This window comes from Orycteropus afer, unplaced genomic scaffold (assembly GCF_000298275.1).
Source record: "Orycteropus afer afer isolate SDZICR_OR568_19922 unplaced genomic scaffold, OryAfe1.0 scaffold00028, whole genome shotgun sequence".
Lineage (NCBI taxonomy): Eukaryota > Metazoa > Chordata > Mammalia > Tubulidentata > Orycteropodidae > Orycteropus > Orycteropus afer.
In genome coordinates this window covers 8,177,735-8,205,091 of record NW_006921615.1, presented here as the reverse complement: position 1 = coordinate 8,205,091, position 27,357 = coordinate 8,177,735, and the positions used below count along the sequence as shown (strand labels likewise).

Genomic DNA, 27,357 nt, shown 5'->3' with positions numbered 1-27,357 from the left:
GATAATCTGACCAAATATAGAGTTATAGGTTGAAAATAATTTTCTATCAGAAACTTGAAGATATCACTCAGTTATCTTGCTTCTGGTGTTGCTGTTGAGAAGTCTGAAGTCATTTTGACTCTTGATCCATTCTTCTATGTGACCTGTTTTCTCTCTCTGGAAGCCCATAGGTTATTCATGTCTTTATGCTGATGTACCTAGGGGTGGTAATGCATCATATTGTGTACTGAAGCAAGTCCTTTTAATATTGTGCTTCTACTAAAATTATTTCACTGATAATTTTCTCCACTCCATTTTCTCTTTCAGGAACTTTATTTAGCTGTTGAACTTTTTGGACTGATCCTCCTCTTCTTTTTCATTTCTATTTTCCATTTCCTTTTATTTTATCTACATTTCTCAGTGGCTTGATAACTCTTCAATTTCATAGTTTCCTATGCTGTCTCCTAACTTTAGCTTCACAGAAAAATAGACCATCAAGTATCAACTCTCTTAGAGGAAAGAGTGTCTTTCCTCTTTGTTTCTTCTGGGATCCAAAATGATAATTATATTACCCATTAAATCTTCATTTACTACCCCATATGAGTTACCTCCATCCTAAAATACAACACCCAATAATGCAAAAATCGATAAACTTCTCATAACCTGTTCACTCCCCTCCAACCTTGCCAGAATTCTCAAGAGAAGGGATAACAACACCATTGCTTATCTTTATTCAGCCCACAGCAATCTTCTTCTCCACCACTCTAGAACTATTCCTTCTACAGCTTACAAATACCAGTGTTTTCCCAGAGAACTTCTGATCACTACCCTACCTAAGCTATTTCTGTAGTTAACCTCATCTACTTATAGATTCAGCAAACATTTGTATAACAATAATTACTGAATTTTTACTTGTTTCTGCCCTATCATCTCCAGAGCTGTGCCTACAGATGCCTTACAGATAGATACCTCAACTCACCTTGTCTAAACCTGAATTACTCCCTTAAACACATCAACCTATCATACCCAAGCTAGAAATATAAGAATCTCCAATTATTTATTCGGGACCTCTGGTGGCGTAATGCCTAAGGCATTTGATTGCTAACCAGAAGGCTGGCAGTTCAAATCCACCAGGCACTCCCTGGATCTATTTCCATAGTGATACCACCTCAGAAACCCAAGGAGGGGTTGCTAGCAGTTGGATCTGACTCAACAGCAGTGAGTTTTGTTTTTGTTTTTTTTTTTCTGGTGATTTGGGTGAAAGTTTACAGAGCAAATTTTCTATACAGCAGTTCACATACACTTTGTTTCATGACATTGACTCCAATTTACCCCCAATGCAACAGCTCCCCTCCCATTTCCTCCTGATAGTTATCTTTTCCCTGTGTCCATCCCTTCATATACTCCTGTCTCCCTATGCATAAAAAGCCCTTCTTTCTCCCATGATTGTTCTCTCCAAGGAGTGTATCTACCTCAGGTAAATGTTCAACTCATATGCCTGTCTTTTGTTTGGCTAGAAGCCACAGGTGTGGATTCAATTCCAGACCTGAAGGGCAGCTAGGGGCCATAGTCTCAGTGGTTCCACCAGGCTCTATCAGACCAGCCAACCTGGTCCCTCTCCCCCGCCCTTTTCTTTTCCAAATGATTTTGAGTTTTGTTCTACATTGTTCTCCCACTCTATCCAGGATCTCCTACATAGATCCCCCTCCAAGTGGCTGACAGTGGTAGCTGGGTACCATCTAGTTCTTCAGGTCTCATAGTCGTATAGGCTACAGATCGCATGGTGTACCAGTCACTAGGACTACTTGTTTCCATGAATCTTTGGTTTTCTTAATTTTTCTTTGCTCTGGATGAGGAGAGACCCATCATTGATGGCAGTGAGTTTTGAGTTAATTATTTATTCTTCTTTTCCAACCATAACTTATCAGTTATAAGTCCTAAAAATTCTATCTCCAACATTCATTTTTTTATGTGTGTGGGGAGGAGTGGGTGTTGCTGAACATTTTACTATGCTCTGGTTAAAAGTTTACAGAGAGAATTAGTTCCCCATTCAAAAACTTATACACATTTTGTTTCATAACATTAGTTGCAATCCCCTCAATTTAACAGCACTCTTTCCACCTCTTCCCTGGATTCCTTGTTTCCATTCTCTTGTCTGTCCTGCCCTCTGAACTTTGTTTTTAGGCAAATGCTGCCCTTTTGATCACGTATGGTTGATTGTTCGAAGGAGCATGTTCCTCATGGTGTTACTGCTAATATTTCTTGAAAGTGTCCTATCTCTATCACCATTGCTCTGGCTAAAAATCTCAGTACCTCATACAGGGATAAAATGACTTTCAAAACTATTTCTTGGACTCTAGTTTTTTCTTTGGGAGCTCTGGTAGCATAGTGACTAAGGCACTTGACTGCTAACCAGAAGGCTGGCGGTTCAAACCCACCAGCCACTCCTCGGAAGGAAGATGGGGCAATCTACTTCCGTAGTGATACTGCCTCGGAAACCCAAGGAGGGGTTGCTATGAGTCGGGTCTGACTCGACGGCATATAACAACAACAAGTTTTTTCTTTATGCTGTCCAACCTTCAACATTGCTGACAGTTATGTTGCTATAAAAACTACCTGAAATTACTGTTGAATAAATGAATGATTTAAGGGAATTGGTGGCACAGCGGTTAGGTGCTTGGCTGTTAACCAAAAGGCTGGCAGTTCGAACCCATCAGCTGTTCCATAGGAGAAAGATGTGGCAATCTGCTCCAGTATAGATTTATGAGCTCTGGTAGTGCAGTGGTTAAGACATTCACCTGCTAACCAAAAGGGCAGTGGCTTGAACCTACTAGTCACTCCATGGGAGAAAGATTAGGCAGTCTGCTTGTGTAAAGATTACAGCCTTGGAAATCCTATGGGGGCAGTTCTACTCTATCCTATAGGATTGCTATGAGTCAGAATCGACTCAGCAGCAGTGGGTTTGGTTTTTTGGAGGGTGGATAAGCCAAGAGATCCATTCTGTTGTTAGACATTTAGTTAGTTTGGGGCCTGCATACAGTTCTTTGTTTTAAAAAATGGTTCTTCTTCTACTCCTCTTTATTTGACTAAGTTAGTAAAATTCAATTTCAAGACTATACTGGCACAAAGCTAGAAGATTCATATTTCCTAATTTCAAAACTTACCACAAAGCTATAGTAATCAATATGCTGTGGTACTATGCAGTGTAGTGAATTACTTGATATGGCAGCCTTAGAAACCCTATGGGGCAATTCTACTTTGTCTATAGGACAAAGTCTAGAGAGGGGATGCTATAGGTTGGAATCAACTCCATTGCAGCGGGTTTGTTTTCTTTGGTTTAGACATAGTCCTTGTAACTCCCACCCAATGATTGTGTGGGACTATGCAAATGAGGTGCTTGTGCCCTACCAAGAGGATTTAATAGCTTTCTTAAAATGCAAATAAAGTTCATGGCACTCTTGCAGGGGGTGGTGGTGGTGGTGGTGGTGGTGGTGGTGGTGGTTGTTGTTATGTGCCGTCAAGTCAGCCCTGACTCATAGCGACGCCTCCTTGGGTCTCCGAGGTGGTATCACTAGGGAAGTAGGATTGCCCAACCTTCCTTCTGAGGAGTGGGTGGTGGTGGTAGGACCATGCAAATAAGATGTATAGAACTCTAATGAAGGAATTGGTTAGTTTTGCCATCCAGCTAGGCTTAAAAGGTGCCATCCCAGAGGTGGTGGGGGTGGGGTGTGGGGGAGACTACTACCACCAAGAAAGAAGTGCTAGAAGTGGGGAGTGTCCTTTGGATCCTTGCATTTGAGAACCTCCTAGACCCAGGAGACAGAGAGAGTTCTAACATTCGAGACAGGGAGAGACAGAGAGAAGCAGCATCACAGAAGTAGCAGCAGCAGAACCAGAAGACTGAGATAAGATGGCACGGTGTGCTTCCTGACCCACGGAGCAAGAAAGCTAAGCACTATCAGGTAGAAGCCTTGGCAGGAAACTGCATGGGAGGCTTCCTGACCCATGAAGCAAAAAAGCTGACACCTTCAGTCAGGAGGCTTCTTCATGGAGTGGAGCATCTCTGGGCACTTGGCAGAGCTAAAGAGCTTTGTAATACTTGCTTCATGGTAGGGTAGAGGCTGGGTATCTCAAGGGCACAAGAGGCCTGATGGCCTGAGTTAGGGAGAGGCCTGCCTATGAACATGACTCAGAAGAGGCTGTCCTGATCAAAGAACTATATGCTAAGTAATTTCTGATCCTGAATTGTAGCCTGTTACTTCCCTAATAAACCCCTTAGCTGTGAGTAAGGTCTGTGCATTCTGTGGCCACTACAACAAATTACCGACTCGACGGCAAAACAACAAGAACAACAACATCAGAGCAGAGGGAGCTCTGGTGGTATAGTGCCTAAGTCATCTGACTGCTAACCAGAGGCTGGTGGTTCAAACCCACTAGCCACTCCACGGAAGGAAGATTGGGCAATCTACTTCCGTAGTGATACCGCCTGCGAAACACAAGGAGAGTCGCTATGAGTTAGGATCGACTCGATGGCAGTGAGTTTGCTTTTTGGTATCAGAGTAGAGAGTGCTGTGGGAGGGACAGTAGGTGTCAGAAATGGTAAAAATATTAGAGGGTGGAGGCATGTTAGACCTTTGCCTCATAGGAGTGAATTAGTCTTGGGTTGTGGAACTTGATACTCTTTCCCCCTTGTGTGTTAGAGGAGTTCAGGTGGCCAATCACCATGCCATTTTTACACATTAGTATAAGGAGCTCTGATGGTATAGTGCCTAAGGCACTTGATTGCTAACCAGAAGGCTGGCGGTTCAAACCCACCAGCCACTCCTCAGAAGGAAGGTGAGGCAATCTACTTCCATAGTTATACCACCTTGGAAACCCAAGGAGGGGTCACTATGAGTTGGGTCCGACTCAACGGCACATAACAACAACAACAAACGTGTGTGTGTGTGTACATACATACATATATATATATGTATACACACACACATATATATTTTATACATATATACGGAATATTCTATTCCATTTATATTTGTTTATTTATGGAATAGAATTGTGAGTCCAAGAATAGACCCACATATGTATGGTCAACTGATTTTTGACATGGATGTCATGACAATTCAATGGGGAAATAATAGTGGGGTTTTTTTTTTAACAAATCGTGTTGAGACAACTAGACATATACATGCATGAGAATGAAACTGAATCTCTCTCACATCATATAGAAAATTAACACAAAATGGTTCAAAGACCTCAATGTAAGAATTAAAATTATAAAGTCTTTAGGCACAAGTAACCAAAGAAAAGATAAATTGGACTTCATCAAGATTAAAACTTTTGTGCGTTAAAGGACACTATCAAGAAAATGAGAAGACAACCCACAGAATGGCAGAAAATATTGGCAAATTATATATCTAGTAAAAAATATATGAAGAACTCATAACAATAATAAAAAGACAAATAACCCAATTAAAAAACGAGCAAAGGACCTGAGTAGACTATCTCTGAAGATGTACAAATGCCCAGTGAACACATGACAAGATGCTCAACATAATTGGTCACTGTTGTTGTTATTAGGTGATTTCAACTCACAGCAACCCCAGTGACATAGCAGAACTGCCCCATCCTGTTTTCTCAGCTGGAATCTCTACAGAAGCAGAATGCTGGGCCTTTTCTTCCACGGAGCCGCTGACTGCTGGGAAGGTTCAAACCAACAACTTTCTGGCTAGCAGTTGTACCACCAGGGTTCCATGATAAAATAAAAATCACAGCTGGCTACCAGTAGGATCAGTGTAATAAAAAGATCAATAACAATTGCTGTTTTGGAAACAAATGTGGAGAAATTGGTGGTGGGAATGTAAAAAAGTATCACTCCTTTGGCAAACAGTTGGGCACGTCCTCAAAATGTTAAACATAAAGTTCCCATATGGCCCCCTCTTAGGTATATGCTCAGGAGAAAGGAAACATGTTCATGCAAAAACTTGTACATGAATGTTCACCGCAGAACAGTCAAATACTAGAAACAACCCCAATGCCCATCAACTGATGAATGGATAAATAAAAGAAAAAGACAAATAACCCAATTAAAAATTGGGCAAAGGATCTGCATAGACTATATCTGAAGATGTACAAATGCCCAGTGAGCACATGGAAAGATGCCAACATAATTAGTCACTGTTGTTAGGTGCTGTCAAGTCAACTTCAACTCATAGTGACCCCAAATGACATAGTGGAAGTGCCCTAATGGAATACAATTCAGCCATAAAAAGGAATGAAGTATTGATAATGTACTACAATGTGGATGAACTTTGAAAACACTATGCTAAGTGAAAGAAGCCAGAAACAAAAGACCACATACCATATGATGCCACTTATATGAAACATCCAGAATAGGTAAATTTGTAGACAAAAAGTTGATTAATGGGAGCAGGGTTTAGGAGAAGGGAAGAATGGCAAGTGGCTGGGGTTGCTTTTTGATGAAAATGTTCAGGAATTAAGTAGTAGTGAGGGTGGTACAATGCTGTGAATATAGTAAAAACCACTGAATACAACAATTTAAGAGGGTAAATTTTATGGTATGTGAATTACATCTCAATCTATAAAATAGCAGTAAAAAAGCAGGCAACACCTATCTTGGCAGTCTTAAAATCCCAGATACGCAAGCACTCAGGGTAGTTGGGTAATTTGAATCCAAAGATTGACAAAGTCCAGGAAACCAGTACCAAGGAGTTCTGCTCTGGACTTCGAGGCTAGAAAGGAACGCCAGCTCTGTAATGACCCCATACTACACCAAGCAAGCATTTCACTGTGTTCAACATGGATTTCTACCATATTATTTACTAAACACATCATGTTCAGGTTCACCATGTTATTGACATAATTGTTTGTGGATTATTCTGTAAGCAGCCCTAGGAATTAAATTTCCAATAAAAGACTTTGGCAAAGAAAGTAAAATTTGAGACCTTAAGCAAGAAAAAATGACTCCATGCTAAAGACATAATAAAATTAATCATTTAAGAGGATGAAATTAAGAAATCTTTACAAATTTTCACACTCATTTAAACCCTGAAATAGTAAGTGCAAACTGCATTAATATTTGTGAAGTACCTTAAAAATATCAACTATCTGACTGAATATCTCAGGCAATACACCTAAAGCACCTGTGGCAGACCTATCATAGGTGCTAGGAACATAGCAGCAGACAAAGCAGGCAAAGGCCCTACTGTCATGGAGATTACTTTCTAGAAGGAAGGGAGAAAATGACAGGAACAATATGTAAAATTTACGTCAGGTAACTCTAAATTCTATGGGGAAAGATTAAGAAGAGTAAGAAGTATGATGGGAAGGTGCTAATCCATATAGGGTGAGCAGGGAAGGCCTCCTTAATCTGATGACATGTGTGTGAACAGAGTCTTGAAAGAAATAAGGAAGTATGCCACGTGGCTGTTTAGAGGAAAATGATTTCAGGTAGCCATTTACCACATTATAACCTAAGAGTACAGTACCTTTGAAAATAACCCAGATGATAATTTATTAGATAAACTTAACTGGCATTGGTTGAGACAAATAGTTTACATTATTATGAGCAATCAAAGCAGTATACTGACTCAGATGAAAATTAACCAAAGGTAAAGTAAAAGAACAAAGTCTGATACCTGTCTGTACCTTCACACTCTATACACAGATAAAAGATAAATGAATTTTATCTATTTAGGTTTATATCTTGTTCCTCTCTATTAATAACATACATAATATTGAAGGGTAATTACTGCTTTTAATTCTAACACTGAAGAAAAAATAACAACCAGGCAGCTTCATTTACTACACAAAATAATGTCTACAAAGGTACAGAATGCTTTGGATTAAGTGTCTATCTCCTTTTTTACAGTGACAGTCTGGTCTCATGTAACTTCTTAAAGGCAGGGAACTACAGTCCTCAAAAGAATAAGTACTACTAGGAGATACTGAAAGAAGAACTAGATACATTTCTTATTTCCTCAATGAAAAGCATTCTTAATCTGCCCAGAAAGTCTAGACAAAATGGTAACACAACACAGGGAAACAAAGTGTCCTCCCCGCCACATGTGGGTATCTTTAGATGTAAAGAAGCAACCCACTAGTTCCTATAAATAAAACCAAACCAAACTCCTTGCCATTGAGTCGATTCTGACTCATAGCGACCCCGTTGGGTTTCTGAGGCTGTAAATCTTTATAGAAGGAGATTGCCCCATCTTCCTTCCATGGAGTGGCTGGTAGGTTTGACTTTCTGGTTAGCAGTCAAATACCTTATCCACTATGCCATCAGAACTCCTTACTAGTTCCTATAGATTTCCCTAAAATTTCATATACTTAAATTATCTACTAGGCTCCCTCACCCAAATATCTTTATAGTTTCCCTAAGGGACTCTTGACTTGCGAAAAGGTGGAAAAAGTACTATTCTGAAGGACAGTTTCTCATCTACTACTTTTCAATTAAACTCAGTTACAAAACAGTCTTGGCAATATTAAGATCTATCCTCAGATGGTAAATGCTCAGCTATAGAACAGTTGTCTCAAATAGATTCTATTTAAAAATATTTAAGCTAGAACATTAGAGAGCTAAAATGCACTGTGTGCTTTCACGTTGATTCCAATTCGTAGCAATCCTGTAGGACAGAGTAGAACTGCCCCATAGGGTTACTTAGGCTGTAATCTTTAATGGGAGCAGATCACCAGGTCTTTTCTCTCGCAGAGATGTTGGCAGGTTTGAGCCACACACTTTAACCTTTCCATTACCAGATGAGTGCTTAACCATTGCGCCACCAGGGCTCCTAAAATGGTCTTTAAACATAAATTACTAAAAAAAATAAAGGTGGCAAACAGGCTGAACCCCTTTTCAGCAAGCAATTACTTGGAGTGCAATCAGTCCCGATGCTAAATTAAGGGGGGAAAAAAAGGCCACAGCAATCTATAGCCAGTGCAAATAATAAAAAATAAAGTCATTAAAAGATGATTTCAAAAGTATTCTTTATTATGTGATTCCTAAAATATTTCAAAAGAATTATAAAAGCACCTTAAACTCAGTATTGAAACACAAAAAGAATATTATTTTCAGCAGCATTTCAGAAGCAGAAGCTAAATTCTGGGTCTAGTCATTGCAAGTAATGGGCCATAGAGAGAAACAAATGAGGTTTAAATTTCGTGCTTCATGCTTTATTACTGTGACAGGACTTTCTTAAATTGGCTCAAAATGCTATTTCAAGATTTACAACTAAAGTTTATTCACTTTATTAGCATTTTATTCACTTTATTAGCCAGAATTTAATCATTTATATGTCACTGCTAATATGTGTTATGCTTACTTTAAAAATACACATGGATATAATGTTGTGTGTTCTACAGTTTTATTCATGATTATCCTTATTCTTCAACTAAGCCCCAAACTCATCAATCTGTGTTAATTCAGTTCAGTTTGAACACTGAAGGTCTGTTGTATCAGATGAATGATGTTCCAGGGTTAACATGATACCCCCCCCACTCCCCCGCCAACACACACACACAAAGCAAACTCACTGCCATCTAGTCGATTCTGACTCATAGCAACCCCCATAGGGTTTCCCAGGCTGTGAATCTTTTTGGAAGCAGACTGCCCCATTTTTCTTCCATGAAGCAGCTGGTGGGTTTGAACTGCCAACCTTTTAGTTAGCACCCCAATGCCTTAACCACAGTGCCACCAGAGCTCCTTATATATTATACAGATTAGGGAAAAAGTCACAAGATTCTTAGAATTCTTGTTTAGTGGCACACAGGAGTCTCTAACTAGCTTTGTTATATTTAAATGTTGTATTACATATAAACTACTATTCCTGCCGTTACTTGGCTGCTAACTGAAAGGTCAGAGGTTTGAACCCACTAGCAGCTTCACAGGAGGAAAGACCTGGCAAATCTACCACCTATTAGGATTACAGCCCAGGAAACCCTATGGGGCAGTTCTATAGGGTCCCTATGATTAGGAATCCACTTGACAACACACAACAACATTCCTACCCTTGCAGACTTTACAGTTTAGCACACAAATAGCCATCAGGGCAAAAGCCTGCTATAGAGATAACATAACACCAGAGGGCGTTTTATATGATGGACAAACCATATTCACTACGGAGGAGGGGAAGATGATGATTTAAAAAAAAACCCAGAACACCTTTTTAAAGGCTACTACAAAAAGATAGTTTGACATTAAGATACGTTGTAGACATCTAGAAAGTGGGGAAGGCATTCTAGTAGAAGGAGTCACATGAACAAAGGCAGAGATACTAACCAGGGCAAGGTCTAGAAATTAGAGGAGTGTTTGGTAAGCCCTGTGGGTCTCAATATCCCCCACTCCAGTCCCAACCAAACAAAAAGCACATGCATATAAAGGATGAAAGGTGCTCTGGTGGTATAGTGGTTAAGGCATTTGGCTGCCAACCAGAAAGTTGGTTCAAATCCACCAGTCACTCCACAGAAGAAAGATGAGGCAGTCTGCTTCCACAAAGATTTACAGCCTTGGCAACCCAATGGGATTTGCTATGAGTTGGAATTGACTCAATGGCAGTGAGTTTGGTTTTTTTTGATTTATATGTGATGATGTTAACATTTGCAACAAATTTCCAAGGGCACTCACAGAGCTGGCTGGATCTCAAAATTTCAGGCAAACAAAGCACACAATAACTCAGGGGGCACACCACAAACCTCCAGTTGCTATGTAAGCTAACTTGGAGTTAGGTAGCAATCCTCCACTGAGAGGAAATAATAAGTGACTAATCATTCACAGGGAGCTCTGGTAGCGTATTGTCTAAGGCACTTGACTGCTAACCAGAAGGCTGGCGGTTCAAACCCAGCAGCCACTCCTTGGAAGGAAGGCTGGGCAATCTATTTCCGTAGTGACACCACCTCGGAAACCCAAGGAGGGGGTCACTAGGAGTCGGGTCCCACTCGATGGCACATAACGACAACAACAACAATCACTCACAAACTTGGGTATTTCAGTTTTAGTAACAAACAGCTGGATCAGAGGGAGGTGGGAATTAAGATTCAAGAAGTTAAACTGAGACCCTCAAAAGCCAGACTGAGTCTGCCCTCAAGCTCCTCCTCATTCAATTAATACCATATGAGAATCCTTGTGATTTACTGAGGTTTCAGAGCAATTGAAAAAAATCATAACAATAAATTTTTTGTTGGCTAGTCACTCCTTGATAAAAGCTGAGTACTGGAAACACCAGGAGTATTCAACCAAATAAAAGATGTGGGAGCTAAAATCATAAGCAAAGCTTTTGATTGACAAAAAGAGGATCAGACAACTGGAACAGTTTAATAATTGAATAGAAAAATCAAAAAGCACTTTAAAAGAAAATATTGATCAGGATTAAGTGGCAAAAAGCCACTTGATTTAGAAGGAACAAAGAATCAAAGCCTTGGTATAGTTTTATGTAATAATTTGGGTTACAATCACTAAAAACCATTTACTTATTTATTTTTTAAGAATAATATTATCATCAACCCTTCTTTTGTACCATTTACAGTAAAATTTTGGTACCCATATGAAGTAATTCACTTTAAGTGACCTTTTATTTGTTGACACCAATTATCCTCAGATAACAGAGACTTCTGGTACTTAATTTGGTAATGATGGAAAACCATACTATTACTCTTTTTTTCTTTCTTTTCTGTCAGGTCTGGGAGCATGGCCAAGGAGGGAACCTACATTTACTGAGATTATGGGACTTGTTAGGTGATTTATAATCATTTTATTACATTTCTGGTTGAGCAAGAGTGGACAATGATTACCCTTGGGAAGATTAACTACAGCATTATAGTAACCAGATCAGTAAAGAACCTTGTCTAATAGTACAGGTAAGAGTTAATATAGGTTTGGACTAGGGTGGTAGCAGTGGCAAGGAAACAGATTTAATTCCTTGCGGATGAGAATTTATTATTGGTCCTAAACCAGCTCACTGCCGTAGAGTTGGTCCTAATTCATAGCGACCTCTCTTTGGGTTTCTGAGGCAGTAACTCTACGGAAGTAGATTGCCCAGTCTTCCTTCCAAGGAGTGGCTGGTGGGTTTGAACCGCCAGCCTTCTAAAGGAGCTAAAGGTTAAATAAAAGCAAAGTTCAAGGAGAAGGAGATGCTCAAAGGAGATTACGAACATCAGGAGAAAGAGGCAGTGCAGTGTTCCAATTTGGACACCCAATATTTCAGATACTGACAAAACAGACAAAGTAAAGAAAACCAGCAGGTGGTAAGAAATATTAATCTAGAAAAATTAGTCAAGTGTTATGGATTCAGAGATAGAAAGTAGCTCCCCGGAAGAAAACGCCTGGTGATCCCCTCCAGTTAAGATTACAGCCTTAAAAAAAAAAAAAAAAAATCTTTTGGGCTAGTTCTAGTTTGTCCCATAGGCTCACTATGAGTTCGAATCAACTCAGTGGCATACAACAACAGAGAAGAGGAAAAATGGGTGATAGGGTAATGGTAGGGAAGATAAGGAGGTAAACACCGTATTTCAAGTTCGACTAGGATTCTTCCAGTTCTGTGTTTCCATCATTGCAAGGATACTGATAAAATCTAGCAGTGTTTTTCTAGGTTTATATTTTTGCGGGGCAGGAATAAATAAAGTTTACACTTAAAGGAGACAACTCTTGCCTTTTACCTCCAAAGTTGAACTCCCCACGATTATACAGACGGGATTCCCCCCTCTGTCTCTCCTCAACGATCGAAGAGGGCCAATCCCCCATTTGCAGTTGCCGGAACGACTACACACATATTAGCATTTAACTGTGATTCTGGCTTTGTTACTCCAAGTAGCCCTGGCCTCTTCTCAATTCCTAGTTTTCCTCTGAACTTGCTCTCCTTTTCGCGCCTCCGCATTGGTTTCTTCCCGGCTTTCCTGGATGTGAGCCCAGTCCGCAGAAAGGGAGACACGCGCCCGGCTGCCTGCACTGTTCGCATGCTCCAGATGTGCTCCCTCTCTCTCCTCTCACCCTCTTCCCCAAAGAACTTGGTATGGTGATTAGCCTGCGCGCAGTTACTTACTCGAGGTGTCGAGTGAAGGGAAGGGTATTCCTTTGGAAAAAGAGTAGAAGAAAAAGAGAGCCCGAGGCAGCAGTCTCAGGAGATGCTGGTGCTACTGCTTGAGACAGCCGCGTCTCGCGGTGGCTAAGAGGCAGTGCTTTCGTCTCCTACCGGCACCCGTAGAACCCCGCTGAAGAAGATTACCTTCCGGGTCAGTGTGCTTCTAGGCGGAGAAAGTGGAGCCGTAAACTTCTTAAAGCCTTTACTCAGCACTTCCGGAATCCTTCACGGACCAAGACAGTTTTTTGGGGTGTGTATGTGTAGTGGCTAAGGCACTTGACTGCTAACCAGAAGGCTGGCGGTTCAAACCCACCAGCCACTCCTCGGAAGGAAGGTTGGGCAATCCTACTTCCGTAGTGATACTGCCTCGGAAACCCAAGGAGGGGTCGCTGTGAGTCAGGGCTGACTCGAGGGCACATAACAACAATAACAACAACAACATGTGTGTTAAAAGTACCTCCTATACTCCCTTGTCTCCTTTCTCCTCTTTGATTTGCAGACCGGAAGAGTCCTTAACCAAAGTAGGTCAGCAGGCACTTCCGGTACCAGAGACCAGTGTTCCGGGCAGTTCTGGAAGAAGAGAGGCAGCGGCGGTGGCAGCTGGAAGATGAAGAAGGAGCATGTGCTTCACTGTCAGTTTTCCGCGTGGTATCCGCTATTTCAAAGCCTCACCATCAAGAGGTAAAATGGGAAGGGTTACCCCGGGGTGATAGGCAAACGGGAAGTGCGACATTTGGAGCGAATCCCTTCTTCATTAAAAAATGCAGATCGTATATTGACTGGATAGGAGCGACAGTGCCGAGATTTCGGCTTCTAATGGTGTTAGAAGTGGAGAGATCAATGGAAGAGATTAGTATTTGCCATGCGCCCCGTTGTGTGTAACAGAGTGTGTTAGAGGTGTAAGGAAGGTAGGTCAGAATTGAGTTAGGGTCGGGGACGGAGTGAGTAGTGGATTAACCTAGTTCAGGTTTGAGAGTTGTAACTTTCACCATTACTCCTTTTAACATGAGAACATAAGCCAGAGAGGCAAGATAATTAAGAGATAATTAGGTAATCTGGGCTTTGCTGCTGACTCGCCAAGTCGCTTAACTGCTTTTAGCCCCAGTAAAACGAGAACAATGATACTGAATCTTCCTCCTCTTAGTGTGTTGACAAGCTCCAATGTGATGATGTATGTGGAAAGCATTAGTATACTTACATATTGCTAGGGATGGTAATGTGCAGTGAGAGACCAATATACAAAAGGAGTGGAACAATACTAGTTTCCTAGTTCTCTGGTCTAGAAAAAGGTAGCCATCCTGGGGTTTGCAGGACAAACAGAGGATTAACTGTTTCGCCCAGTCATTCAAAATAATGTAGGCAAGGCAGCTAGAAGAAAACCTCCAACGTTTCAAAAGCAGTCATAGCATCTGTTACATGATTCAAGACTAGGCTTTCACTCACTAAGAGGGACAGATCAAAGAACTGGGTTTCTATGGATAGAATCTTCTGTAGTTTATCCTCTCCCCCTTTAGATCTCTTCTTTTCCCTCTGGGTGCACAGAGTAAGTACAGAGAAGACTGTTTTGAAATCCTTAGGAATTTGAAGAGCACCTGGAGGTTTACAAAAACAGTTCTGTCCCATCATGTTATTCATAGATAGAATCCATTTTTAGTTACCCATGGTGTAAGAGAAGGTTGGGCAACTCAATGGAAGATAACCTTTGCTTTCAACCATGGTAGAACCAAACCAAACTCACTACCATCAAGTTGATTCTGACTCATAGCGACCCCTTTTGGGTTTCCAAGGCTGTGAATTATGGTAGCAGACCGCCGCATCTTTCTTCTGTGGAGCAGCTGGTGGGTTGAACCGTCAACCTTTCCATTTAGCAGCCAATGCTTTAACCACCACCAGAGCTCCTAATGATGGTTGAAGTCACACCAAAAACAAAAGGAAGAGCCCCAGCAGCAACAATAGTGGCAGTGTATATTACCTTCCAGCATATTCCAATCACTCATTACTTTACATAATTAAAAGTAGGCTTTAGATTTGAGGTGATGCTGGAATTATTTCTTTAGTGTGGATGTGACAGAAGGCTTATTGGTGAACCTGTCAGACATTTTAACTCTGAGTATGCTTAAAACTGGCATTTGATTTGTACCTTTTATAGCCTGTAACACAGTTTGTCTTTGCTTTCAGGACTAAAGCAAAGTTAATGGATTCAGGAGTTAGATATCTGCCTGACTTTGAATTCTGGTCCTACCAGCATCTTGAGCACATTGCTTTTTCTGCTGAGTCTCATCTGGAAAACTGAGAAAAATATTAGAATTGTCATGGGAATTAACTGAGATAAAGCATTTAAAATGATGGCAACTATTTGTGGCATATAGTGACACACAAAAATGTTGCTTGTTAATTCTATTTTTTATTTAATCAAAGCCCCATGGAAGCACAGTAATTTTTAGTTCACTGGAAATGTGTACTGTTCATAAAAAAGTGGGAGTAAAAAATAAATAAACAGGTGTTGCATTTTTTGGTACTACTAATTAGTCTACAGCTAAATTGTGTAGCCTGAAATTTCTTTACTCTGTCTTCTTTCGTTAGTCTATTTAGTTCTGTGATGGTATAACTGGAACCTAACATACAGATGCATAGCCCTTTATAACCTAAGCCAATCCACTGGGGTTGTATTTTGGCCAGTGTCAGCTTTAATGCTGAAAGACTATATTTTAGTTTTTGCCTCAGCATTATTATCTAGTATCTAGCTATAAGATTTGTAGGTGACTAACTAATACTCAGGTAAGACTGTAAGTTCATTTTTCGACAGATTCTAGAACTTTGACTCAGGCTTAATAATTACCTAGGTGACTTTGACCATGTTGCTTAACCTTTCTAAATCTGTTCCTTACCTAAAATATGAAGATTATGTTAAGAAATATTTCAAAGATACCTAAACAAAAAAACCAAATCTACTGCCACAGAGTTGATTCCGACTCATAGTAACCCTGTAGGAGAGAGTAGAAATGCCCCATTAGGTTTCCAAGGCTGTAGATCATTACAGAAGCAGACTGCCTCATTTTCTCCTGTGAGGCAGCTGGTGGGTTCAACCACCCACCTCTTGGTTAGCAGCTGAATGCTTTAACCACTGTGCATGACTACTAGCTCTAAAATTCCATTGGAGCAATTTGTCTATGTATAGTGTTATATCCATTTGAGGCAATAGATCCTTTTCATTTTTTTTTTTTTTTTTTTTATACATCTATCAGTCAGGCCTCATTGGACTCTTGCTTGCATAGTGGATTTCAGTGAACCTATTTAAGCTCATTTTTGACAGCCTCATTAGCTTTGTGTAAAGGTTGTCTGGCAGTGCCTTACCTATGGCTTCAGTCTCTCAGGCATAGTTCCTTTTTCTTTTACATTTGGGTAGCACTTGGTTCACCTGTATTAAAGCACTTATATTGTACTGTGATATTTTTGCTGGGGGGTGAGGTCTGTCTTTTCCCCCTCTTGGCTTTCAGTTCTTAATGGAATCACCTTCGTATCTTTGTTACCTTTCATAACATACACACTGCGGTGGAGTTGGATCCTACTAATAGCGACCCCTTCTTGGGTTTACAAGGCAGTATCACTATGGAAGTAGATTTCATAACACATGCAAGGTAGTGTCATTAGGATATCCTTAGAATTCTAACTGTAAAATTGGGTGGCTCTTGAGAACTCCACAGAATCTTACTCGATGTCACTTAAGAGTTGTAAACCTGCCAAATAGGAAGAATATGCAAAGAATTCAGGATAAAATCAAACAGTAAGTAGGTATTTTGTGTCCAATCAAGGGATGATGCAGCCTGGAGGGGGAGTGCAGATTCAAATCAGAGTTGAGAATTAGTGTAACTCAGAAACAAGGAATGTGGACTCAGAAACCACCCGTTTTTGGGACTTAGAGACATTGTTCGCCTAAAAGAAGACTGTGTGCTTTCATTACGATAAGGAAAAATACCCCAGATGTTTAGGAACTCACATCCCCATTCCAAGAAGGTAAATTTCAAATTCTCTTGGAAAGGTAATCTGTAGTTCTTTTGGGAAGGATATTATCTTAGTGGGTAAATATCTTTAACCCCAGGAAGAACTGAAACATAGAGGTAATGAAATAACTCAAGCTTTGAATTTTATTATATTTTGTGTTAAACTTATTTGACATCTTCAAGAATTCAGAGAATAGAGTATATATAACAGATTAACCTTATGGTTCCAATTTAATTGAGTAATTGGTTTAGAATTATAACAAGTTGAAATGTTTAAGAAAACATTTCATCATCTTAAATAGTATTGGAATGTTTAAGACAACTTTGTTGTTGTTGTTATGTGCCGTCGAGTGGGCCCCGACTCAGCGACTCCTCCTTGGGTTTCCGAGGTAGTATCACTACGGAAGTAGGATTGCCCAACCTTCCGAGGACTTTAGATTCACTCTATTTATGGTTTAATTTGTTCACTTTATAAGTTAAATACTTGAGAAGGCTTATATTTACTCATGGAAGTATTTAAAAAGAAAATCAAACAGGTTATTTTTATAGTTTAAAGTTATTAAGGGATTTTAAGTGCAAAGGCTCACTTAAAAGTGGTTATTAAAATTTAGGAGATTTATAAATAGAATAATATGGTTTTTTTAATTGAACTTAAAAGCCTTAAAAGGACTAAGCTTTTGAATTTTAATTTGAAATTGAACATTAATAAACAGAATATGAATATTTAAAGCACAAAAACTGTAATACATGAAAAAAATGAGGCACATTGTAAGTCAGTGATGTTTGAATAACTCTAAAAGCAAGCCATAATCTTTTTCACTTTTTAAAAAATATGTGCTTCAAGATACAAATAATAGTATCTCTTCAGTATCAGTGGCAGGAATTTCTGATGATTTATTACAACAGGATAAGTAAATTGTCTTGTTCGTTTCTAAGTATATTCAAGTATGACTTTGCTTTCTTAATGATTATCTAAAACAAATTTAAAGTAAAGCATGCCCCATTAAGTGGCTTTATGTCTCTGGTGATTGGTTGAATTGATTGCCATGAAAACATCATGAATTCTTAGCTTTATATGCTACTGCCAACCACAGAATGGTTTCCAGATCAAGTCTCCTTCTGCCATTAATCTTAGAAAGTGGTCAGATGCTGTACTCTTTTGGTTTGTTTCGTTGCATTTCTTGTGCTTCTGTTAATATCTGCTGGTCTCTTTTTCCTAAAGGCATATATATAATCATTATGCTCACCCAGAATTCTTTTGAGCTTTTTGCTTTCATACTGTGATTTCTGTATAGTTCCTTGTAGTTGCTTGGTTTTGTTTTTTCATCACAATGATAACTGTAGTAATTATATGGACCTAATTTTGTTTATTGAAGTATTTATACATATTACTCAAATTCCTAGTCTGCTGCTACCAAATAACATTTTTCATTAACATTTTTTACTTCATATTACAGTAAAGGAAACATATTTCAAAAATTAATTTAGAATTTTTTTCTCTCTGCTTATGGTTTGTCTTTTAAAATGATACCTTTTTTTGGTATGTGTATTTTTATTTTTTTTAGTGTCATTCTTCCACTTCCTCAGAATGTGAAGGATTACTTGCTTGATGATGGAACTCTGGTGGTTTCAGGAAGGTAAAGTATATCAGAAAAAAATACTCTTTCACCATTATTGTAAAGAAATGTAATGACTGCATCTTAACTTTTACCTTCTAAAATGAGTAAATTCTTAGCATAGGCACCTTCTTTCCCTTTAGTTCTTCTCATTTTTGCTAGCTAAAATTATGTGCTGATCTTTCTCCCTTATTCCTAGTCAGTGCTTAATAATATTTTCAAGATTTGGTACTTCCCACTCTAATAATTACTAGATATGAAATTGAGCAGTTCCTTTCATCTCTGCCTTTAGAAAATGAGTATGATGGGAACTTTTACTCCTGAAGATGGCAGGGTGGGGGAGCTGTGTGATAGTCCTATGAGATCCTTTAGTTTTTATGATAAAATACTCATTCTTCATTGTAAACAGAAAGCTTTGCTAGGATTTATCATTTACTTCCATAACATTTTGTTCTCTACAGTTTACCCACCCTAGTCCCTGCCCCACTTTCTTTGTTCAGTTAGCTCCCCTATTTGTAGAGTAAAGGGAAGAAGTTATCATTCTCAGTCTTTTTAGTGCAAATTTGAAAAGGCTTAAGAATCACTGAATTTAATAAATTCCTACTTTTTTATTCATGTGTCTGCCCAGAAGCCAGATTATCTGAGTGTTCTTCTTTCACCATCTTTTCTGAAATAGCATCGTTATGCTGGTGCATCATTCTTTATTTCTTTCCTTTGCTGTATTTTTCTGCATAACATTTACCTCATAGGGTTGATGTTAGGATAAGAAGAAATAAAATATAAGAGATAGTATACTAGGCCACTGCTTGGTATATTGTATATTCTTAAGCAATACTAACTACTATCATCACCATCATTATTATAATGTATTGGTAGGAATGAACATTAAAAAAACATAAAAGTAAGTATGTAAGTGAAAAATGCTATGAAGGAAAAGAAAGGGATTGGTGTCACTGACATTGGATGGCTGAGGAGCAGGAGATTGCAGGCAGAGTCAGGAAATTCCCTTTGGAAGTAACTTTTGAGCTTCTGAGATAAGAAGGTTGAGTGGAAGGTAACCAGTTGAAAGGTGAAAGTAAGAATCTTCCAGGCTGAGCAGCATTAGCAAAGGTTCAGAGGCATGGAAGATTGTGACATGCTCAAAAAACAAAGGAAGGGTCATTGTGGCAGGATCATGGAGACATAAGGGGAAAATGGTACAAGATTCATAGTTGGTCAGATGGGGGAGGTGGTTCACTCTAAGGTTAAATGTGTGTGTGTGTGTGTGTGTGTATGTCATGTTAAAGAGCTTAGGATCAGGACAATAAGAAGGTATTGACAATAAGATGGGATCTGAGCAAGAGAGTAACTTGATTTGATTTCAGTTTTAGAAATTGAAGACCAGTTAAGAGGCTCTTTCTTACACTGGAGCAGATGAGACCTTCTAGTAGGTTGAACTAAGATGGTGTGGGGAAAAGTGAATGGGTTTGAGATATTTCTTGATGATGGAAAGGGAAGTATAAAAAATTATTCTCAGATTTCTGATTGAGCAGTTGAGTGAATAAAGATGCCACTGACTGAGATTGAGAAGAATGTTGATTTGAAAAGGATACCCATTTTAGGCTGAATCACTTTTATAGGTAAAAACTTAAAAATTATATGTATGATTTAAATGAGGTACACTTACAGATCTTAAATGAATAGTTCACTAAGTTTTTATAAATATATACATGTATATTTTCACCACCCCAGAAAGGTTCTTTGTACCCTTTTCCAGGCAGTCCTCTTTCCCCCTCAGGCAACAATTATTCTGATTTTTATCACCATAGCTTAGTTTTTTCAGTTTTAAAACCAGAAACCAAACCAAACCTACCACCATTGACTCAATTCCAACTCACAGTGACCCCCATTGGGTTTCCAAGGTGGTAAATCTTTATAGAAGTAGTTGCCCAGTCAGTTTTAGAACTTCATATAAATGGATTCATATAGTGTTTATTCTTGTGTCTAGCTTCTTTAATGCAAGATGTTTATCATGATTTCGTTTGTGTTATACATATTAGTAGTTTCATTTTGTTTAGTATTCTTCAAATGTGTGTTTTTAAAGCTCAGTTTTTGTGTTTGTATGTGTAGGTATATGTACACCCTTTCCTCATCTCTTGATATGGTTAGGTTCCAAAGACCAGATGTTTATGGGAAAATCAGTGTAATGCAAAAATGGAGGATGACTACATCATTACATAGCTGCCAAATTACACCATTACATAGTTTCCATGTTGCATCTTTACATAACTACCAAACCACTGAGAATCATGGCTCAGCCAGGTCGACATATAACCTCAAACCTTCACAGCCAGCATTACTCTTGCCTCACACCTCAGCATTTATTACTTCCAAAGGTGGATCGTTAATGAGTAAAATAGTTGGATAGATTTTTTACTATTGTTGTAAATGCAAAATATTGGATAACAAGATACTCGATAAGTGAAGAGAAGATTCATCTCAGTACATACCTTGCCATCCTAAAATTTTGTTTCTCTGAATTCAGTTATTTGAGTGAGTATATGTGTGTATTTAAAATAGTATTTATAGAATTCCATAACTATATCTATTAATATTTGAAGATTTCAGCCCTATGTATGAAATGTACCCTTGGATTAAGGGATGTACTGTTAAAATTACAAATAAATATAGTAAAGAACTAGACTTAGTGAATATACTTTTTACTATGGGTGCGCTACTAGTGAACTCTGCTGTGTTATTACTAGATATTTGAAATATATCAATTTATCCCTAGTATAAACTATGGGAATATGTATGACTTGCTTTTGTTCGGTAAGATCCATTCTGAAAGAGGTAGAGTAGGGGAGTAATATGAATACTTAGAAATTCTGTCATTTGTAAAATGTGCTCTTTGTTTTTGAGTTACTTTTTAGCAAAAGTATTTGTTCATTATAGTGTATTTAAAATGTACTACAGAAAGGAATAATGACAGAGTAAAAGTCCCATATTTCTACTACCTAAAAGCAATTTTTTTTCATGTTAGCATATTTTCTTTAGTCTTTTTAAATATGTTTTTACCCTAAGTTGTGAGCATGTATGGTTTTATATGATTTTTTGTTGAGCAGTGTAGCATAAGCATTCTCCTATATTTTTAAAATAACACAAGATAATTTTTAATGACGATACAATTTTCATGTATGTATGCATGTGTCATAATTGATTTATTAATGTCCATAGTTGTTAATATTTAAGTGATTTACAACTTTACTGAAAAATAGTGCTTCAGTTAGCATTTTTTTGCATAGAACATTATTTGCAATTAGGATTATTTCCGTAGAAAAGATTCCCAGACTAAGATTATAGGGCAGATAGCTTTCACTGACATAAATTGTTAGTGCACTTTCAACTAGTTTAGTAGAGTACCTATTTCAGAAGATGAAATTCCTGAATTGGATAGTTGCTTTAAGCTTCCAAGTTATTTCTTGTATAGAAGTTAAAAAAAAAGCAGAACAAGTCTCTAAGTATAATTTCATCAGTCTCTACTACCATGAAATAAGTGTGGGCTTTTTGCCGATTGCATTCTAACTTAACCTTAGCCTGCCATCCAGCACCTTCTGTGTTTGTTCCCCGTGTCGACTGGGATGGTTTTGGTTGCAAGTAATAGAATATGCATCTTTAAAACGGCTTAAACAATGAGGCAGATCTATGATTTCACACAATAAGCTTGAAGACATAGCAGCTAAGGGAAAATACAGCTATTTAGTGATGTTAGGATTCTTTCTTAGTTTTCCTCTCCAGAGTAAATGTTAGCAGTGATAGTTCCAAGCATCATGTCCTTCCGAATACAGTCATATCCAGAGGCTGGAATAGATGAATTCTTGTCTCCAGTTCCTTTTTAAGAGCAAAGGAAAATTTCCTACAAGGCCTTTAGTAGACCTCTCCGTTGGTCAGAGTTAGATCATGGTTCCTAGAAAGGAGATGACGTAACCATGATTGGCTTGGACTAATTTATAGTCACCTTTGCGGTTGAGGAGAGGGCCATAAAGCGTAGGAGTGTTTATACCTGAACAAGCTTAGTATTTTTATTAGCAAAGAAATGGAGAAATGGCTGTTGGGTCTCCAGTAGTCCATAATTCTGCTTGCCTTATGGCCCATTAAGGCATTTGGCTGCTAACCAGAAGGTTGGCGGTTCAAACCCATCAGCTTCTCTGTGGAAGAAAGATTGGGCAGTCTGCTTCCATGATGATTTACAGGCTTGGAAATCCAATGTCACTGTGAGGAATTGACTCAGTGGCATGAGTTTGGATTTTGTTTGTTTGTTTTATGGCCCATTACTTTCATATATAGTATACTCCAGAATATAAGCAGTCTAAGATGTTTACAGTTATGACTTAACACAGAATCTGGGCTCAATAAATAATTGCTGAATGAACATAGTTACTTCACACTTTTCTGTGATAGCCTATTCTTAAAGTCAAATGAATAATGTAAATCATAGATGCTAACTAAATTTATCTTGTTTACCACCTCAGATCTATTGATACTGGTTACCTGGAGTGATGTGTTGAGAAGAATTCTGAGGCTGTATCCAGGGTTTGGTGAGAAAGAGTGCTTGGTTTGATTGTCATTGCTGCAGTGAGTATAGGAAAGGAAGCAGGTGACATGCATTTCTGGTATAGATAGTGATTCATTTTCCCTGTACTTTTATTGGGTACTTACTGTGAGGTTAGTGCTAACCTTGATACTGGAATAACAAGATGGGTGGGATATCCTACCTTGGAAGTCCAGGCTTGGCAACAAAGCCAAACATGAAAATAAATACACATCTGAGTGGTAGGTTTTTTTTTTTTTTTTGCACTTTTCTCTTCTTTTTTTATTGTGGTAAAAATATATACACCAAAACATCCACCAACACACCAACTTCTACATTTACATCTTAATGCTGAGTTGTGTTTTAAACAATGTTTTTGGAGTTTAAGTCATCACTGTAAGCAAGGGTGATCCAGAAAGTTTATGTAGTAGAGGTGATACTTGATCATGGCCCACAAGTTGGTCTGACTGAGATGGTATCCCCATTCCAAGTACTAATCCTCATCTTTTGGTACAGGGCTCATTCTTTCCTGATTCTGTCTCCCTTAAGATAGAGTAGTAATATTTACCAGTTGTAAAACACACATTAGATATGTTTGTATAGTAAACGTTTATAACTTTTAGAGTAGTTGCTGTTATCCCTGTTTTACAGGTAATACACAGGTACAAAGGTCTTGACTGTGGAAAAATGGAAGCATTCAGGCTATATCTGTCTTCTCTAAAACTAGAGCTTTTATCATTGTTTCCCAAACATAATTTGTATTTTTTTATGTCAATGTCTATATTTATGTGATTTCCTCTACCTTGAAGACCTTCTTCCTCCTAATAATCTTTTACCATATATTTATGCCTTCACTCCCCTACTGAATGATAAGCTCTTTAAGGTCAGGGGCTGTGTTAAACAAATTTTGGCTTCTCTTTCAGCATATGACACCAAGATTGATATTTATAGATTTGATCACTAATAATAACGTTATCAGGCCTGTGGTAGATGTGATTGCTAAAGAAAATATAAGATACTTCTAAATATAAATAGCTTATTTTTTTTAATTCAGTCTTCAGTAGTTAGACATTTCCTTGGTAGAAAGGCAATCTTGTAAATTTGCAAATTTATACTTCTTCATCTTCTAGAGTGATCAAGTTTTAAGATATACCTTCCAACAGATACTGTAATACAGTAAGTTCTTTTGAAGAACTATACGAATATACTGATTACAAATGTTTTAAAAATGTGTTTTGTTATACTAACAAAAAATCATAAGTGGTAGGATTTTTTAGAGTGATAAAATACAGTTTTCAACTGTTTTAAGTTTTCAAGTTGTTTGGGTGTCTTTTGTGTTGTAAGGTTAAGTAAACCATTATAAAGGTAATGATGATGCAGTAACAAATATGATGTGGCATGTAAGAGAAAAAAGGCTAGCTAATTGGGCAGGGATTTACAAGTTGACTGTGTGAGTATTACTATAGTACAAGAACTGGTTCAAAGATTTGTGAATCTGGAAACTCAATTCTGTAGAATTACAAAGTTTATTTTGATTGGGAGAATTGAGACACATTAAGCAAAATCATAACAAATTGATTGATTGATAAACCGATCTGTATCAATTTCTTGATTCATGGAGGAGGATACAGCTTTCCAGTGTGTGCTACTACTTGGAGGAACACTTAACATATAGTAGTACCCCCTCAACAAATGTGAATTGAATCACTCTCTATAGTTCTATATTTCTTAACAATATACTATTATTTCTTTGTATTTTCTTCATTGTAGATATTATTTCTTAAGATTCTGTTATGGAATTTGAAGATTTAGCTCTCTTATACCCTTTTTACTTTCATTATAATTTTGGTATAGTTAGTGTTTATGATGTTATAATGTCCCTGTTCACTACGGAGCCACATTATATATTATGATTACCTTTTTTTTCTTTTATAACTTTGTTTTCCTTGGAACTAATAATCATGTTTTTGTATTTGCTTTATTTTCTGTGTATCTATCCCTAATATTTTGCAGTATTCCAACATATAGGTCATATATGTATTACCTGTTTTTCTGAATACTCGATTATAGTTCCAAATATAGCTGTTGATATTTTTCCTTCCCTGGAGATTTTTTTTTGGCAACTCTTCATCTTCCTGCACCATTTTTAAGTTGGCATTTCTCCAGGTGTAGTATACAACTTGTCATCTTGGGACTTTTCTTCACTAATCTTCTGTGTTGGATTTTCTGTTTCTTTGATACCACATTTTTGTTTCTCTTAGTTTACTTGTTTTGTTGAATCACACACTCTAGAGTGCACAGGAGGAAAATCTTTTGCATGTCTGTAGAAAAAAGTCTTTATTTTACTCTTATACTTTATATTTTTGGTTTAGCTTAGTAGGGAATTTTGGCAGAAAATTATTGCCCATATGATTTTGAGGTACGAAAAATGAATGTGTCATTCTGTGGTGCCTTGTCTGTTGCTGTGGTGCTAGAGGCTGTGCCACCAGTAATTTAAATGCCAGCAGTGTCACCATGGTAGACAGGTTTTAGCAGCACTTCCAGACTAAGACCAACTAGGAAAGACTTGTGATGTACTTCTGAAAAAAATTGGCCAGTGAAAACCTCATGGGTAGCAAGGAAGCATTGTCTGATTTAGTGCTGGAGATGAGCCCCTCAGGTTGGAAAGCACTCAGAATATTACTGGGTGTTCTGGTTACCTAGTGCCGTTCTGACAGGAATGTACCACAAATGGGATGGCCTTACAAACAGGAGTTTATTCTCTTAGTTTGGAGGCTTTAAGTCCAAGTTCAAAGTGCCAGGCTCTAGAGGCTGTGTGAAAGCCCCTTGACCTTGGGCTTCAGCTCTGCCTCTTGCTCCTGGCCCACTGAAGCTAGAGACTTTTCGTCACTCAGGCAGCTACTGTCTGCTGAGGCTAACAAGCCCAAGGTCAACAAATAAAATGGCACAGTCCCGATGTTACCAAACCACATGGCAGGCCATTAATTCAAGTCCATTATAAGTCCCAAGGTCGACAGAGCATGGCAGGCTGCTGAACAACAACACTGCTACATGCAGGGTTCAAGCATGCCATAAGCTAGAAGCCCCAAGGCTTCTCCTTATATACAGGAAGCAGACCACATCCCAAAGGCAGGTACTCAGCTGCTTGTGGTAGATCCCACCATGGAGTTGATTGCCAGTCTCCTCATGAGGAATAACTACCACCAGCTGCCCAGCTACTACTAGGCCCAGCCAAGTTGACATACAATTTAACTACCACACTGGGATACTGAGGAAGAGCTGAGGATCTCTGGTGGCGTAGTGCCTAAGGCATTGGACTCTAACCAGAAGGCTGGCGGTTCAATCCCACCAGCCACTCCTTGGAAGGAAGATGGGGTAATCTATTTCAGTAGTGATCCTGCCTTGGAAACCTGAGGAGGGGTCACTATGAGTTGGATCCAACTCAGTGGCAGTGAGTTTGGTTTGAGTTTTGGGAAAGAGCTACTTCCTCAAAGTAGAATCAACCTTATTGACATGAATGGAGTAAAACTTTCAGGACTTTCTTTGCTGATGTGGCATGACTCAAATGATGAGAAGAAACAGCAGCAACCATCCATTAATAATTGGAACATGGAATGTATGAAGTGTGACTCAGTGAAGACTGGAAGTTGTCAAAAAATGAAATGGATCACTTAAAGATCCATATCCTAAGTATTAGCTGAAATGGACTGATATTGGCCATTTTGAATCAGAAAGTCATATTGTCTACTGTGCCGGGAATGACAAATAGAAAAGGAATAATGTCACATTCATCATCAAAAAGAATATTTCAAGTTGCATCCTGAACTGCAGCACTGTCACTGATACCATAATATTCATACACCTACAGTAAAGACCCATTAATATGACCATTGTGGTTATGTTTGTGTGGTACCTTCCCTGGACCATTCTGAGTGGTTTAGCAGTTATGATGTAGTTATCTACCATGATGAGATCTGATGTAATGTAATCCCCTCTATGATGAGATCTGCTATGAACAGCCAGTCAGTTGAAAGGGAGTTTCCTTCAGGATCTGTTGTTGTTGTTGTTAAGTGCCGTTGAGTCGTTTCCGACTCATAGCG

The 27,357-nt window shown here is 38.5% G+C and overlaps 1 protein-coding gene across 1 annotated transcript in view; it reads left to right on the top strand.

The window, feature by feature from the left end:
• The first annotated feature begins 13,677 nt into the window (after positions 1–13,677).
• CDC123 (cell division cycle 123) overlaps positions 13,678–27,357 on the top strand; it is a 90,135-nt gene continuing 76,455 nt past the window's right edge. The window contains exons 1-2 of the mRNA XM_007935428.2: positions 13,678–13,751; positions 18,637–18,708. Of these exons, the coding sequence (XP_007933619.1) occupies positions 13,678–13,751; positions 18,637–18,708 (146 nt within the window). The remainder of the gene's footprint in view (positions 13,752–18,636; positions 18,709–27,357) is intronic.